This window comes from Mobula birostris, chromosome 9 (genome assembly GCF_030028105.1).
Source record: "Mobula birostris isolate sMobBir1 chromosome 9, sMobBir1.hap1, whole genome shotgun sequence".
Taxonomy (NCBI): domain Eukaryota; kingdom Metazoa; phylum Chordata; class Chondrichthyes; order Myliobatiformes; family Myliobatidae; genus Mobula; species Mobula birostris.
Window position 1 is genome coordinate 42,506,388 of NC_092378.1, and position 16,446 is coordinate 42,522,833.

At 43.9% G+C, this 16,446-nt stretch overlaps 1 protein-coding gene across 1 annotated transcript in view; it reads right to left on the bottom strand.

Moving 5' to 3' along the window:
* Positions 1-15,985, bottom strand: part of LOC140203291 (metabotropic glutamate receptor 8-like) — a 407,290-nt gene extending 391,305 nt beyond the window's left edge. Inside the window, exon 1 of the mRNA XM_072269304.1 lies at positions 15,347-15,985. Within this exon, the coding sequence (XP_072125405.1) occupies positions 15,347-15,985 (639 nt within the window). The remainder of the gene's footprint in view (positions 1-15,346) is intronic.
* Positions 15,986-16,446: the final 461 nt, after the last annotated feature.

A 16,446-nucleotide genomic window follows, 5' to 3' on the forward strand; every position in this document is an offset into this window, starting at 1 on the left:
AAGGAAAATCTGGTTTGGCCTTGTACGACCTAGATTCATTTGTTTCACAGGGCCTGATGCAATTTAATTTAACAAGGGAGAAAAGAAAGCAGAGTTCCCAGCCTATTAATAAAAACTTCTCGGTGTTCCTTCACTGCCACCTAGGTATTAGATACAACCTGAAATTTCACAAACCATAATATCCGATGGCTGTCCCACCAATTATTTAGTTCTCCCATCCTCATCACAGTCCCAGAGTTCAATTATTACAAAGGCAGGAATTTGCAATAGATGACAAATCAGCACCTTGGTAGATATTTGAAAACAAATTGCTTTTGCATGATTACTAATCCAATTATCTCTGTATTTTCTCGCAGTTTCCTGGTGGACCAGTTTTATTCTCTGAATGCCATCATCATTAGCAAAACCAACACTTTCCCGTCCCTGGTTGTCCTTATGAAGATGGTGATGAGTCAGCTACTGGAGGTGCTGCTGTCCTTGTAGTGAAGGGTTTCGGTAAATTGAGAGATTTTGATCCAATTATGATACATAATGATTCTCCAGAGCCAGTAGATTCAGATGACCAATCAGCAGCTCCAAATAAAGATCAGTTAATCTATTGCCAAATATTGCATTTCTTTTCCAGACAAAGCAACATTTACTGGGGCCACGGTTTGCCGCTTTGTGATTATTGTTACCTTGGGAGAGGAAAACTCAACATACAGCAGGATAAATCCAATAGAAAATGCAATCAGGGCTATCAGCTGAAAACATTTTAAAATTTTAACAGCTTGCTTATATCAGGTCTAGCAAAGCATTTTAAAAACACAACCTTTCAATCTGGAAGAGAATCAAATTTCATCTCCACAGACAGCAAACATAACAAGTAAAGGAACATATCACATTCATCCTTGGTGAATGAGCAATGTTATGATTTGGGGAGAACCATATCTCCCCAAGGCCAATTAATGACTGGGATTTCCTGAGGTGCCAAGGTACTGTTTACGATGTACTTTCTATCTCATTAGAATGATTTGGGGCATTTGATAGCTTCAGAATATGTAAGGGTGGGAGTAGATGGGAGGTACAGCTTTTTTTTTGCTGAGAAAGAATCCTTGAGCGGCTGGTAACAGAGATAAGTAGAGGGAAGGAGACATAGAGACAGATAGAGAGAGAGAGAGAGAGAGAGAGAGTGACAGACAGAGAAAGAGTCAGAGAGAGAGAGAGGACAGACAGAGAGAGACAGAGATAAATAGAGACATACAGAGACAGACAGAGATAAATAGAGAGACAGAGAGAGAGAAAGACAGAGACAAAGAAAGAGACAGAGAGAGAGAGAAGGACAGACAGAGACAGACAGAGATAAATAGAGACACACACACAGATAGGGAGACAGATACAGAGACAGAAAGAGACAGAGATAGGAGGCCAGAGACCATACAGACAGAGAGAGATCTTTGACTGAGAAGCAAATTTTTTTTTAATGCACAACACATAACCAGATTTACATCAAAAGAGTGGATCAGTGAGGAAGGATTAAAGATTTTTTGATTTCTTTTGTGGTCCTATGTTATTCATTTGCAGAGAGAAAGTGTACTCTGTAAAGAATCTCCATCACATCCTCCCAGGTCAATTTTGTCTCCTCTGTCTTTTCCACTCTTAACCTATAATCTATTACACTTTTCTCCTCTTCTTCCCTCCTCTGCCCCTACCCTCTCCCCCACCCCAGCTTCTCACTCCACCTTCTGCCCATCTCCACAACTTCTGCCCAAGATTGTTATGTTCTATCATGCAACAGCTCAGCCTGTGCCAAAACACAACGAGCCTCCTTGGTGGAAGACCCAAGTTCTTGACGACTTTGCTTTGAAGCTTCACTCCTTGAACTCAAAATTTGTCCCCATTACCTCTAGCATACATATCCCCTCCCGTTTTCCCCGTCTCTCTGCTGCCACAACCGTTGCCCCTCATTTTCATATCTCTACTGCTCAGAAACATTTAAAATCCTATTATTTAAATCTTATTTAAAGATTATTTTTAAAATTGCTTAATAACTTTAAGTGCTAGGAATTAACTTATGTTTTTTAATTTTCTTCATTGTAAGTAAATTACTTCCACTTACCCATCTTAATCAAGAGCAACAATCCCATTGAAATGAATAGATCAGCCGCAACTGGTGAGTCAAGCACATGCAGAAATCGTGCACTGCCCCCTAGACTCAGCTGTGAAGTGGGAGGTCAGTGGGGCCGGTATCTGACCTCTGGCTCTTCCCTGACTCCCACCTCTCAACGTGCAGATACTGGTACCAGTAGGGAGTTGAGCCTCACCTTGGAGCTGGTCACTTGGTGGGTGACCATAGGACCACCCAGTGAGGATCAGGCTGCAGGTAGTCTTGATGTGAGTTAACAAAAAGCAGGAGCCCCCCCTCCCCCACCAAACAAAATAGAAGCTGTGACAAAAATAGAATGCATGGATCAGTAAATAATGTAAAGGGAGAAAGTGAGACACATGTACACAAGAAGTGATATTGATGCAGGCAGCTGAGCATATTGTATGTGTTAAAAAAAATTTTTACATTGTAATGATACATTACTAATCCTCGCCCGTTGATTGTAATTCAGCGTGCGCACCAACAGTGCAGCTCTGCTCATGAAATATCAGTGCATTACTGTGAAACACTGAACAGTCTGAACATTTTAAGATCACTGAAGGAATTTTCAAATGCCATATCCCACTACTGACCACAAATGTTATTCCATCTAGGCAAAGGCAGGTGATAGTGAAGATAGCACTCAAGTTTGCATTTCACTAACTGAGATCCAGACAATCCAATGGAGGTGGTATTTGTGGTGAGACACTCAAAGCCAGGAAGCTAGATCTAGGACAGGAAGGATGGATATGGCAAGTGCCTGTGTCGTTAGCTTGTCCAGGAGGCAAGTTCTGTAGTGGAAGGCTCAGGTGCAGACCTTTATGGGCCAAGCAATGGAGGAACCCCAAAGTCTATCCCCACATGATCATTGGGAAGGTCAAAAACAACAGTAAAATCTGACACTGTCTGACACAAGATTTTGCACAGACCTTGGTGCTCATGGCTTTCACCACCATATTGGCATTCAGACCTGATCATACAGTAGTAGGCCCAAGGAAGGTGAACAGTCTGAAGACCAATGCCACAGATGCCACTGTAGACCAACGAACACCCACCCAGGGTGTGATTACCATATTGAATGGTCAGATTATTGGACTGGGTTAATTTTATACCAAAGGACTTGACCGATCGTATGGTGTAGAATTGTTACAGCTCAGATGGAGATCTGAGTTCGTGGCTTATACATCAATTCTATTCCCTTGGCCTTTCCCCATTGTCCCCCAAATTATTCCTCATCATGTGTCCATCCAATTCTCTGTTGAAGGCACTGATTTATTCTGATTTCACCACCCAATCAGTTCCAGAACAAGCCATCACACCCTTCCCAATGTCAAATGATCACAGCCCTAGTAGTGACCCAACCAGTACTGAGTACAGTATCATTTTCCTCTTTCATGCATTACGCACCACTTATGAAGGCCAGGTTCTCGTGTTTTATGAACCACTCTCTTTATAACCTAGCATATTTATTCAAATCTCTCTGTTCCTGTACACCTTTTATAACTATGCCATTTAGTCTGCATTCTCTCATCATTTCTGCTACAGTATATATTTTCACACTTCTCTACATTAAAATTCATCTGCCATTTGTCTGTCTTTTCAAACAGCCTGCTTATTTCCTCTTCACTCTTTATCACATCTCAAAACTTTCCACCTAGATAGAGTGGATGTGGATAGGATGTTTCCAATAGTGGGGGAGTCTAGGACCAGAGGACATGGTCTCATAATATTAGAATGACCCTTTACAACAGAGATGAGGAGGAATTTCTTTAGTCAGAAGGTGGTGAATCTGTGGAACTCATTGCCACAGACGACTGTGAAGGGCAAATCATTGGAGACACTTAAAGCGGAGATTGATTACTCAGTGTGTCAAAGATTAAGGGGCAAAGGCAGGAGCATGAGGTTGAGAGGGATAGGAAGAGAAGATGGCGGCGCGATAGCAGGGCGCGCAGCCTCTCCGGTGACAAATATCTGTAATCTGTCAAGTAGAGGACCGTGCACAACTCTGATTTGATGGAGACGGATGTGAGAGTACTGAGGAACATCTGGAAAACTTCTGAAATGCCCGCTTCGCTGCCACTGCTACTGTGTGGTAACCAGAATCTCCGGAGCAGAAGGCCCCAAATCCTTGGCTTTGCGTGTTTCAGCGGCCGGGGCTAGGTTGAAGGCGCTCAGCAGAGGATGGCACTTGGGAGGCTATATCAGAGGGTCTGGTCGGAGGCTCGAAATTTTCGGACGGACGGACTCAGTATCGGCTGTGGTCGGCTGCTTCCAAGGCATTGGCAAGTTGACGGTGCCTGGAGGTTTTAGGGAGTTTCTCCCTTTTGCCGCCTGCTATTGGGGACTCGGGAGTCAATCGACTCGGGGACTTTGAGACTATTTTTACTGTGCCCATGGTCTGCTCTTCATCAAATTATGGTATTGCTTTGCACTGCTGTAACTATATGTTATAATTATGTGGTTCTGTCAGTGTTAGTCTTTGGTTTTCTGTGATATCACTCTGGAGAAACATTGTCTCATTTCTTAATGCATGTATGCATTTCTAAATGACAATAAAAGGGGACTGAGTGTTCTCATAATCTAAATCTAAATAATAAATCAGCCATGGTGGAATGGCAGAGCAGACTTGAGGGGCCGAATGGCCTAATTCTTCTGCTATGTCTTATGCTCATCAATTTACTAAATTTAGAGAATGTTGGAAATATTCAGCAGGTCAGGCAGTATCTGTGGAAAGAGAACAGAATTAGTGTTTCAGTTTGAAAACTTTTTATTAGAACTAAGAAAAGTTAGAGCCAAGCATATTTTAATGTTTCATGGAGAGAGTTGGTTTGAACAAAGGAAATAGAATAGAGACACTAAGTGATACAAGGGTTGGTAGTGTTGTCTCAGGGTGTAGCAAATGCAAGTTAATGATGGATAACCTACGTGGAAGAGATCTACTTTAGATGTAAGTAGAAAGAAATGATATAAAATAGTGGAGGGAAAGAAAAAGGGGGAAAAAAGCATGTTGGAACAATGTAATACAAACCAGAGGAGCAGCATACACAAAATGCTCAAGTAACTCTGCAGGTCAAGCAGGAAAAGAATGGAATGCAGAGACCAGGTAAAGAACCAATGTTTCGGACTGAATCCATTCATCAGACTGGAAGGCGGGGGGTGGGGAGCCAGAATAAGAAAGGGTGGGAGGGGAAGGACTACCCCCAATACCTTATTCTGGCTTCATCCTCCTTCCTCTCCAGTCCTGAAGAAAGGCTTCAAGCTGAAACATTGACTCTTCATTCCGCTTCACAGAGGCTGTCTGATCTGCTGAGCACCTCCAGTATTTTGAGTGCGTGTTGCTCTAGATTTCCTGCATCTGTGGAGTGTCTTGTGTGGACAAGCAGAGCCACAGGTGCAGGACATCTGAAGTGAAAAATCAACCACTGCAGATTATTGTTTTCAAATGACTGTAATTGCTGAGGCACTGCTCTGATGTTAGCATAGCTCCATGATGCTTGAGCCACTGGCTGCTTTCAGACCTTGACTCAGAGCTGTTGAAGGTCAGCATCCGAGACCACCTGCAGTCTTCCTAAGTGAAAGGCAGCAGCCTTCCATCAGAAACACAGCAACACTTGGAGTAACACCATCTCAATTACTGGAGCAGACAAATCCACACACAACTGACGGAGAATAAAAACCCATGATTGGTGTGCATGTAGCACAGTTATGAGTGTAACCCTCAACCGCTGTAGTCATATGGACTTTTTTTCCATTTCTAAACCATTTTATATGCAATTTAAACTTTTATAGTGGATATTATTCAGTCACTTGATTATTAATTAATGACATTGAGTATAAATGTGGTGAAGTATGTTTATTTTGAGAAACGCATACAATATGATAAACACAAGAGATTCTGCAGGTGCTGGAAATCCAGGGCAACACACAAAGTGCTGGGGAACTTAGCAGGTCAGGCAGCATCTATGGGGAGGAATCAACAATTGATATTTCAGGCATCATGCTCAAGGGCACAGTTACTATTACAAGGGAGAAGGTGCTCAAAAAGCTGAAAGACCTAAAAGTACGTAAGTCACCCGGACCAGAGGAACTGCACCCTCGGGTTCTGAAAGAGGTAGCATTAGAGATAGTGGCAGCATTAGAAATTATTTTTCAAAAATCATTGGATTCTGGCATGGTGCCAGAGGACTGGAAAATTGCAAATGTCACTCCACTATTTAAGAAAGGAGGAAGGCAGCAGAAAGGAAATTATAGACCAGTTAGCCTGACCTCAGTGGATGGGAAGATGTTATTAAGAGTCAATTGTTAAGGATGAGGTGATGGGGTACTTGGTGAAACAGAACAAGATAGTACAAAGTCATTACGGTTTCCTTCAGGGAAAATCCTGCCTGATGAACCTGTTGGAATTCTTTGAGGAGGTTACAAGTAGGATAGAAAAAGGGGATGCAGTGGATGTTGTATATTTGGACTTTCAGAAGGCCTTTGACAAGGTGCCACACATGAGGCTGCTTCCCAAGTTAAGAGCCCGTGGTATTACAGGAAAGTTACTAACATGGTTAGAGCACTGGCTGATTGGAAGAAGGCAGCGACTGGAAATAAAAGGATCCTTGACTGGTTGGTTGCCAGTGACTAGTGGTCTTCCACAGGGATCAGTGTTGGGACCACTTCTTTTTATGCTGTACGGTATATAAATGATTTAGATGATGAAATAGGTAGCTTTTGCCTAGTTTGCAGATGATACCAAGATTGGTGGAGGGGCAGGTAGTGTTGAGGAAACAGGTAGGATGCAGAAGGACTTGGACAGATTAAGAGAATGAGCAAGAAAGTGACAAATGAAATACAATGTTGGAAAATGCATGATCATGCACTTTGGTAGAAGAAATAAATGTGCGACCATTTTCTAAATGGGGAGAAAATCCAAAAATCTGAGATGCAAAGGGACTTGGGAGTCCTTGTGCAGGACACCCTAAAGGTTAACTTGCAGGTCAAGTCGGTGGTGAGGAAGGCAAATGCAATGTTAGCATTTATTTCAAGAGGTCTGTTATTTAAGAGCAGGGGTGTGATGCTGAGGCTTTATAAGGCACTGGTGAGGCCTCACCTAGAGTATTGTGAACAGTTTTTGGCCTTTCATCTTAGAAAAGACGTACTGGCATTGGAGAGAGTCCAGAGGAGGTTCACAAGGATGATTCCAGGAAGGAAAGGGTTATCATAACAAGGAACGTTTGATGGCTCCGGGTCTGTATTCGCTGGAATTTAGAAGGATGAGGGGGGATCTCATTGAAACCTTTCGAATGTTGAAAGTCCTAGATAGAGTAGATGTGGAAAGCATATTTCCCATGATGGGAGGGTCTAGGACACAGCCTCAGGATAGAAGGGCATCCATTCAAAACAGAGACGTGGAAAAATTTCTTTAGCCAGAGGGTGGTGAATTTGTGGAATTTGTTGCCACATGCAACTGTAGAAGTCAAGTCGTTTGGTGTATTTAAGGCAGCGATTGATAGGTTCTTGATTAGACACGGCATCAAAGGTTACGGGGAGAAGGCTGGGAACTGGGGTTGAGGAGGGAAAAAAAGGATCAGCCATGATTGAATGACAGAGCAGACTCGATAGGCCAAATGGCCTAATTCTGCTCCTATGTCTCATAGCCTTAGGGTCTCATCCCAAAATGTCAACTGTTTCCTCTCTCCATAGATACTACCTCAAGATGGTTGTGGCTGGTGAAACAACTTGATGTTTAGGGCTGAGATTCTTCATTGGGAGCGGAAAAGAAGGGAGCAGAAATCAGAACAGCAGTGTGGGGAAGGGAAGAAGTACAAGCTCGCAGTTGATAGGTGAGATCAGATGAGGGGGAAGATAGGTGGATGGGGGGAAGGGGGCATGAAGTAAGAAGCTGGGAGGGGATAGGTGGAAGAGGTAAATGGCTGAAGAAGAAGGAATCCAATAGGAGAGGATGGTGGACCATGGGAGAGAGGAAAGGAGGTGGGGAATCAGAGCGAGGTGATGGGCAGATGAGGAGAAGAGAAGGGGTGAGAGGGCAACTAAAATGGGGGATGGAAAGCGAGAGAAGGGGGAAGGGTGAGAAATTACTGCAAGTGATAGAAATAGATATTCATGCCATCAAATTGGGGGCTTTGCAGATGGAATATGAATTATTGCTCCTCCAACCTGAGTTGCTTCATCGTGGCAGTAGTGTAAGCCATGGATGAGGATATCAGGTTGGGAATGGGAAGGTGAATTGAAATGGATAGCCACCAGGCAATCCTGCTTTAGCGACAGACAGGGCAAAGGTGCTCAAAAAGCTCTCCCCTAATCTGCTACAGTCAGAAGTTCCCACCTGCTTCAAAAGGGCAACAATTATTTATACCAGTGCCCAAGAAGAGCAGCGTGAGCTGCCTCAATGACTATTGTCCAGTAGCTCTCATATCTACGATGATGAAATGCTTTGAGAGGTTGGTTATGGCTAGAATCAACACTTGTCTCAGCAAGGACCTGGACCCACTGCAATTTGCCTATCACCACAATACGTCTACAGCAGATGCAATCTCAAAGGATCTCCATGCAGCCTTGGATCACCTGGACAATGCAAATATCTATATCAGGATGCTGTTTATTAATTATAGCTCAGCATTTAACACCATCATTCCTACAGTCCTGACCAAAAAGCTACAGAACCTAGGCCTTTGTACCTGAAACTGGATCCTCAACTGCCTAACCGGAAGACCACAATCCGTGCAGATTGGAAATAACATCTCCACCTTGCTGTCAATTAACACTGGCGCTCCACAGGCATTTGTGATGCTCTACTCTCTCTACACCTGTCACTATGTGGCCAGGTACAGCTCAAACAGCATCTATAAATTTGTTGATGATACAACCATTTTTGTCAGAATTTCAGATGGCGACAGAAGGGAGACAGGAGTGAGATATACCAGTTAGTTGAGTGGTGTCGCAGCAACAAGTTTACACTCAGCATCAACAAGACCAAAGAGCTGACTGTGGTCTTCAGGAAAGATAAGACAATGGAAAACAAACCAATTGTCATAGAGGGATCAGAAGTAGAGAGAGTTTGGGGAGTGTGGGGTGGGGGGAGGCTACTGCACAAGACCAAAGATCAAGTTGCAGAAACTTGTGCAACGCCCTGGTTCATATTTTCACTACTATGCTGTATGTGTTTCATTTTGGCAGCTCTACAAGAGCCTTCTGTTCTGTTTTCAGCTTGTTTGGGTTATTGTTGAAGATAAGAGATGAGCAGAAATGTGTGCCATCCAAGTAAGATGGTCAAATTAAGGGGAGGTTTTTCTGGTGAGGGACACTAAGGCTGGGCTTGGGGCGTTTGTTTGAGAAGAGATGAAGAGAGAAGACACAGGAGCGAAGAGCTCATAGGACTCGATCCAGTGCGGGACCGTGATTCAACAAAGCTAGGGGCGGGATCGATTGAGGATCGGTGACTACTATGGAGAAACTTTAAGCTCCAACTTCTGCACATTTGACTGAGTCATTAAAATGTGCCCTTTTCTTTTTTTTTGTTCTTTTCTTTACTAAGCCTTTAGCCAAATTAAGATTCATAATCTTAATCATATGTGGTGTTCTGTCTGCTATTTCACGGCACTAATTTGTAACCGGGTAGCAAATTACACAGCATCGACCCAAACAGGGGTTTGAGGTGGGAGAGCGCCTCAATCTCACGAGTTTGGTGGGGCCGGAAGTTGTCTTCCCGAGACTTACGTGGCCAAGGAAACCAGGGGGTTTCACTTGTAAAATTAGTCAGCTCCATCATGGGTACCAGCCTCCACTGTATCCAAGATATCTTCAAGGAGCAGTGCCCTAGGAAGCTGGTGTCCATCATTAAGGATCCCCATCACCAAGGCATGCCCTCTTCACACTGTTCCCAACAGGAGGGAGGTACAGAAGCCTGAAGCTCAGTGCTTCAGGAAAAGCTTCTTCTCCTCTGCCGTCCGATTTCTAAATGGACGTTGAATCCATGAACACTACCTCACTACTTTTTTATTTCTGTTATTTTGAACAACTTCTTTTAACTTAACAATTCAATAGACACAAATATACTTAATGTAATTCAGTTTTTTCACAATCTTTATTTATCACGTATTTCTTCGTACTGCTGCCGTAAAGTTAACAAATTTCACGACGTGCCGGTGATATTAAATCTGATTCTCATTCTGGTTCTGATCTCGGTTGGGTCTCACCAACGTAGAGAAGACTGTCCTGGGAGCACTCGATACATAAATGATCTTGACAGACTTGCGGGAGAAGTGTTGCTTCATCTAGAGTTTATTTGGTGTCAACTTTTATTGCTGTACCACTCTGGCTAACCAAAGAGCAGAGACAGTTAGTTTCTAGCTCTGGTTACTGAAATCACAGTTAGGTGATACATCTGACAGGAAAGAGCTATCTAGTTTGTCCCCTCCTTACCATTCTCCTCCTCCACTGTCTGTTGCTCTGCAGTCGCTCCACGTGTAACATTCAAGTTGTCACAGTGAAAGCCCACTGTTTGGTTTGTTAAATTGGCTCAACTTCAGCAGACACCGTAGATTACTGCAGAACGCAAAAGTTATGACCTGTGCCAGTTTACCGGGCAGAAAGCATGACTGTGTGTCAGCGAGAGGCTGAGAATTCTTTTTGGTTTCCATACATGGCTCAATTGTTATGCAGTGTTTCAATGCCATGTAGTAGCTGTCAATGGCACAGTGAAAGCCTGCAATCTCATTGAAGCAATGTACTGTATGCACCTGCTATTCCCTGACAAGGAAAATGGGGTTCGCTTTCTTTTAACAGAAACTCGTTAACCTTTATAGCAAACTGCAAAAGTTTTAAGTATCTCAAGCTCTACCTCGGAAGGAGCCCAATATTCTTTGGTTTATTTCCATTGCTTCCCTGACATCCCGTGGCATTGTTACTCTTGTCTTTCTCCAAAATTGCAGGTTTAGTTATACCAGACAACAGATTTCTGTAGGCAAGGCTTTTCTTAACAGCAAATGGTGCATGTATATTCATTGCTAAGGTCTAGGAAGAAATGTTCGCTCGACACTCTTCCCGACTCTTTCTCTAGAGAAAGACATCGACTTATTCACCACATACATTTACATGTATTAGGAAATTACTGTGGTGTATTTCTGCTACATGCAACAAGAAACTATAATATTCAACAATTGAACAGAATAAAGAACGTTATAAAAATAAAGTCAGCAGTACAGAAATAGGAATAAAATGTGTATAAATGCATAGATGGCCGCATATATTTGCAATATTACAAAAAGTGGTTTAAAGTGTTTACGGTGAAGTGGCAGAAGCTGAAGAAGGTGCGAGGTGGGGGAGGGTAGAAACTAAAACGTTTGAGCAGTTTAACTGTCTGAGGGGAGGAACTTTTAAGATGGTGAGAACTCCATTTGCAGAGGGAGGGGTGAAGAAAGGTGGCAATTAAATGACAGGAATTATCCTCAGATGAAGAAAGCTTCCATTTTCTTAATGGCATGATGGCAGATTCCTGAGCCAACACATCTTTCACGTCCCCTTCCTGGTGGTGCCGCACCCTCAAAGCCTTCATTCTACCTCACCCGTTATTTGGCATTCCTGCTTGCACTACTTCAGTTTACAGCACCACACTTGGCACCATTCTATTGTTCCGTGCTCACCGCTGTATTTATTGTTGTTTTCAGTATTACCATGCACACGGTTTACTCTGTGAGGTTCATGCAAACAAGGAGTTTTATTGCACCCTGTGTATATGACAATAAACTATTGGGAAATGATGAAATCTGAAGGACAGGGAGACTGCATTTGCTAACTGAGGACCCACTTTTAGGAGCAGGAAAAGAAGTAATATGGCGCAGTGTCACATTGAAGGTTGTTCTCCGTGGCTGCTTCCATGCTTTCATTTCAAAAACTCATCGCAAAAACTCAAAGTTTGCTTGCAAAGCAAATCTAATCATTTAAAACAGATCACTTATACATTTATACAGAAGGGTGCCAGGAATAGGTCAGTCACATCGTAAAGAATCCCACGTACTCCACTCTGTTTATGGACTGTTCTTGCCCCACTCCCATCAGGCGAGCGTCTACAAAGCATCAATGCCAGGACCACTAGGCTCAAAACCCCGCTCCACCAACCCCTGCACCACCTTATACACATCACCTAGTGTCCCTTTATGTACAGTTATTTGTAAATTATGTTTTATAGGACTGTTTTTATATTTATATTTTCTGTTTTTATTGTGCTTTATGCTGCATCAGTTCCAGATTGTGCACTTGTGTCCTGAAGAACGACAATAATCAATCTTGAACCTTATGTTAGTCAAAGTATAATTATTCTTACATATTTTCCCTGCAACTAGATGTGAGCTCACAAGATAGATTTACTTTTGAAAAACCATATTTTGTTTTCAATAGCACCATGTTTTAAACTAATATTTTAGACAGAAATTATATGATAATTGAAATGCACATGTAACAAATAAAAAGAGCAACCAGTCAGTATTGGTGCTTACTGAGAAATAGTTAAAGTTCAATGTGTTCATTAGTAGTTATTGTCTTCATCTTGTTTGAGAGCAACACAGTGTGTCACGTACTGTTATATTATTTTGAACTAAAGGGCGAGAGACTGCAAATTCAACTCCATGATAAAAGTTTGAACATTTGAATTGTTTGAAAAAGAACTTTTAAGAAAGTATGTGATGACATGACTATGACCAGGTGGCTAATATTCATAAAAGGAAATATGGCACTAAAGCTTGCTGTGGGCTACAGGGGATTAGTGTACATTGCTGTTGACCCCACTCAGAAATGGCCAAGCAAGCCATTTTGTTGAATCACTTCCTTCTGTGGTCCATTAGGAAAGGACAATAATTGAGAGTCTACCAACAGTAAGTTTCTTATAATTCCCTAAGAAATGTGCAAATACCTTCCCCTAAGCCAATATTCCGCCGAAATGAAATTTATGACACAAAAGAATATTAGAGCAGGTAAGAAAGAATTGTTTTCTGTTTTCCCTTCTACCTGTGGAAAAGCAATGGCTCTCTGCTTACTATTTTCCCGCAAGACTTCAGCCAAGATCAGTACTGTAACAGGTCTAGGTTTCTCCACCAGGTATAACCCTGATGATGCAAGAGTGCCTCCTGGAGGTCCTCTCGCTTGTCTTACAAATTTAGTACGTTCAGGAGCTGGAGCATTGACCTGACGGTTAGCATTCCTGCTTTTCCATCCATGCTCATTGCGTTAGTGATATTATTACTTAGACTATCAGAGACTGCATGAATACATTCCACATAAAAAACGATTTTTCTTACCAGTCATTCTCTGAAGCATGACCATTTTCTATCCATGGACAACTCGACAAACGGGAAATATTTCCTAAAGGCATTTATAGTTGTGGGTGTTATTTCAGCTTGCAATTCCCACAAGCTCCGGTCAAAGACTTCCCCTTTGTTAAATACTACCCCGTAATATGTTTAGAGGGGTCGTTTACTTTGTTGTGCACTATAGCGACCTAAAAGATACCCCTTTGTCATTGTCGAACCGCGGAATCTCATTCGCTTTTAGATTGTGTAAATTGCATTTGTTGAGATTATATCCTAGATAGTAGCAATGGTACGTTGGCATCCAAACGGCTTGGAAAGCTTTATAGGACCGGGCTGTCCCAAGTCAGACTAAAGTTCATCCCGGTGGCTTGAGTTGTTTTTCTCTCTCGCACGGGTCTGAGAGAGCCAGATTCTTTGCATCAGATTCCTGAACAGATTGCATTTTGTCACAGTTAATGATGAAAATGTTGTAAGGCGTGTTAGGTGGTGTTGGCTCCCGCATACAAATGGATTCCTCAACTGTCAGGCTTCACACGCCTTACAATATGCAGAGCCAACGACATGAATACAGTATCAACTATCAACTATGGTTAACCCATTCAGAAGCTCAGTGTACGACCGAGTTTGTGATTAACTGCTCCGCGTATGCTCCGAGTCTAATTACATTGTTACATCAATCCTTCAAGATATGTGCGTCTCTGCAGTCACAGCATAATGTCTTTATACTGTTTTGCTCATGTATTATCCAACCAACTGAACCACCATAGCCGCTGTCCGCCGTCCTATTCACCATTGCCCCGTCCACACCATTTTGCCAACGGAAGCTCCGTTTTATTCGAACTAGTTGACCGAAATAATTATCGACTTGTCCCGCTGGCACTGCAGTGGGTAACAGAGAAACTACACATGGAAGGGAACTAGAGCAAGGAAGCGCAGCGAAACATTTTATTTCGGTGCCCTACACTACACAGTTTTTCTAGTTTGTACTTAACGTTGCCCACAGTAAAATCATTGGGCATTGGGAAACTGCGCAAGCAAACTTTGCTTTAATACCTCTGGATCTCAACCTCTGCCATAACTTTTGAGAACAGAATTTTGTTAGCATTTGGAGATTGGGTGCAGGGGAGTTCACACTCCGATCCCGGGTGATTCAGGAGTGGAGGTAAATGGGGCCGCAGCGTTAGAATCCCAAGAGCCTAACCACGGGGCTTCCAACTTTACATTTCTTGTGAACAATAGTACACAGCCTTCAAACTGCTTGCCTGGCCGTCGCCGTCCCTTTCATTGCATGGCATGAATAACAACTTATTTATTAAAATACAGAACATCTACCTTTATTTGCAAGAACAATAGTCAAATCTATCAGAGATATCCCCCCCCCCACCTCCCGGCCAATCTCCGCTTAAAGCAAGGGTGTTGGTGTTCTTCGACAACCTCCTACATGGCCATATTGTCGTGCTGGAAGTTTATACATAATCTCATTCTATGACAGATGTTCTGGGATAGTTGGTGCGTGTTAAGTTATTTTCTCCACACGTTCCTTCACACCCTCTCTCATTTCCCCTTTCCCACGCCTTCCAGAATGCCCCATGGATTCAGTTAAAGCCACCTATGAATCTCCCCCATCGGATTCTTGACAAAACGTAGCACGTTTAAAACCAATAGGAACAACCGTCCGAAGGGTCCCCAAGAAGCTCTTCGCGCTCCCCCGAGAAATTTGTCCTGCTCCCTCGGCCGAATTCAATCCCTTTCACTGTGACCCCCATCCCCCATGGCGCACTGAACTTCCAAACATTAAACAAAACATTTTAGCTAAAGCGAGAATACAATAAATTGGCGATCATCGGCCTTTACGGAACGGAGCCAATGACCCCACGAGAAACGCCGATTTATTATTTGACAATACACTTACCTTAAAAAGTCTCAGGATGTTGGCGACCATGATGGAGACGGAACTTCCAGAGGCACCTATAACTCCCACGATCTTATCGGGTTTGGCGATGATGGGAGGCTCACCACTGGCACATCTCACGTCGGTGGCGTCCTTCTCGATTAGGGCTTGGACGAAAGTCAGCGACTGCTCCAAGGCGTAAGTGTCCCTGGAGCAGGTGTCCAGGATGCGGACGCCCAGGGTGATGTTGGTCAGGATGTCGGGGTCGCGGTTGAGTTGGTCCACGGCGTGTAGCATGGCTTCCATCCTGTGAATACCCTTCTCCTTCTTGATCTCGCCGCAAGCGGTCCCTGACGACCCCCGGGCGTGGACTGGGAAGAGACCCCCGAGGATGAGGTCGCCTTCCAGCCGGATGGAATGGGCATGTTCCTGGGCTTGGCTTTTCTGCATCACTGCCAGGAGCCAGCAACACTTGGCGGCGAGGAGCCAGCGTCGGCAAGAAGCTTGGATCTCCCGCGGCTTCATGCTGCCGCTCCCTGCTCTGCTGCTTTCCTCGGAACGGGCTGGGAGACTTGGACCAGGCGCATCAAGGCTCGGCTGCCCCGGCGATGTAAGGGTTAGCAGGAGGGGAGGCGACTGCAGCCTGACTGGACGGGACATCGGCTGGAGGCTCCCGTGGATTTTTTGATCACGTCTGTGCCCGGCATCTGCCACATCGCTGCCGACCCTCACCCTCCCGGGACGCCAGGAGGGAAAACGGAGAGCCTCTGCCTCACTGAGAACTGAGCGCTGCCCCCAGCTTTCCGGCGTCAGAATCCTTTGCAAAGACGAAGGAGAGGTGGCTCCGCACGGCGCCCTGTTGATGTACGACCAGGAAACCAGATCAATAAACGAGCACAAAACGACCCGTCAGCTAAACCAACAAACAGTTCGCCGCTTTCTTTCGCTGCTGGCTTTGATTCAATGTCCCAGCACCTGACTAACGTAAGATCCTACAGCTCGGGGAAAGTACCTAGGACGGATCTGACCCCTATCCCAGGTCTGAGCCAGTAACCGGCACTCAGCTCTCCCGAATGCAGAACATCTTCACACGTGCATAATAATCTCCATCTCAACGCTTA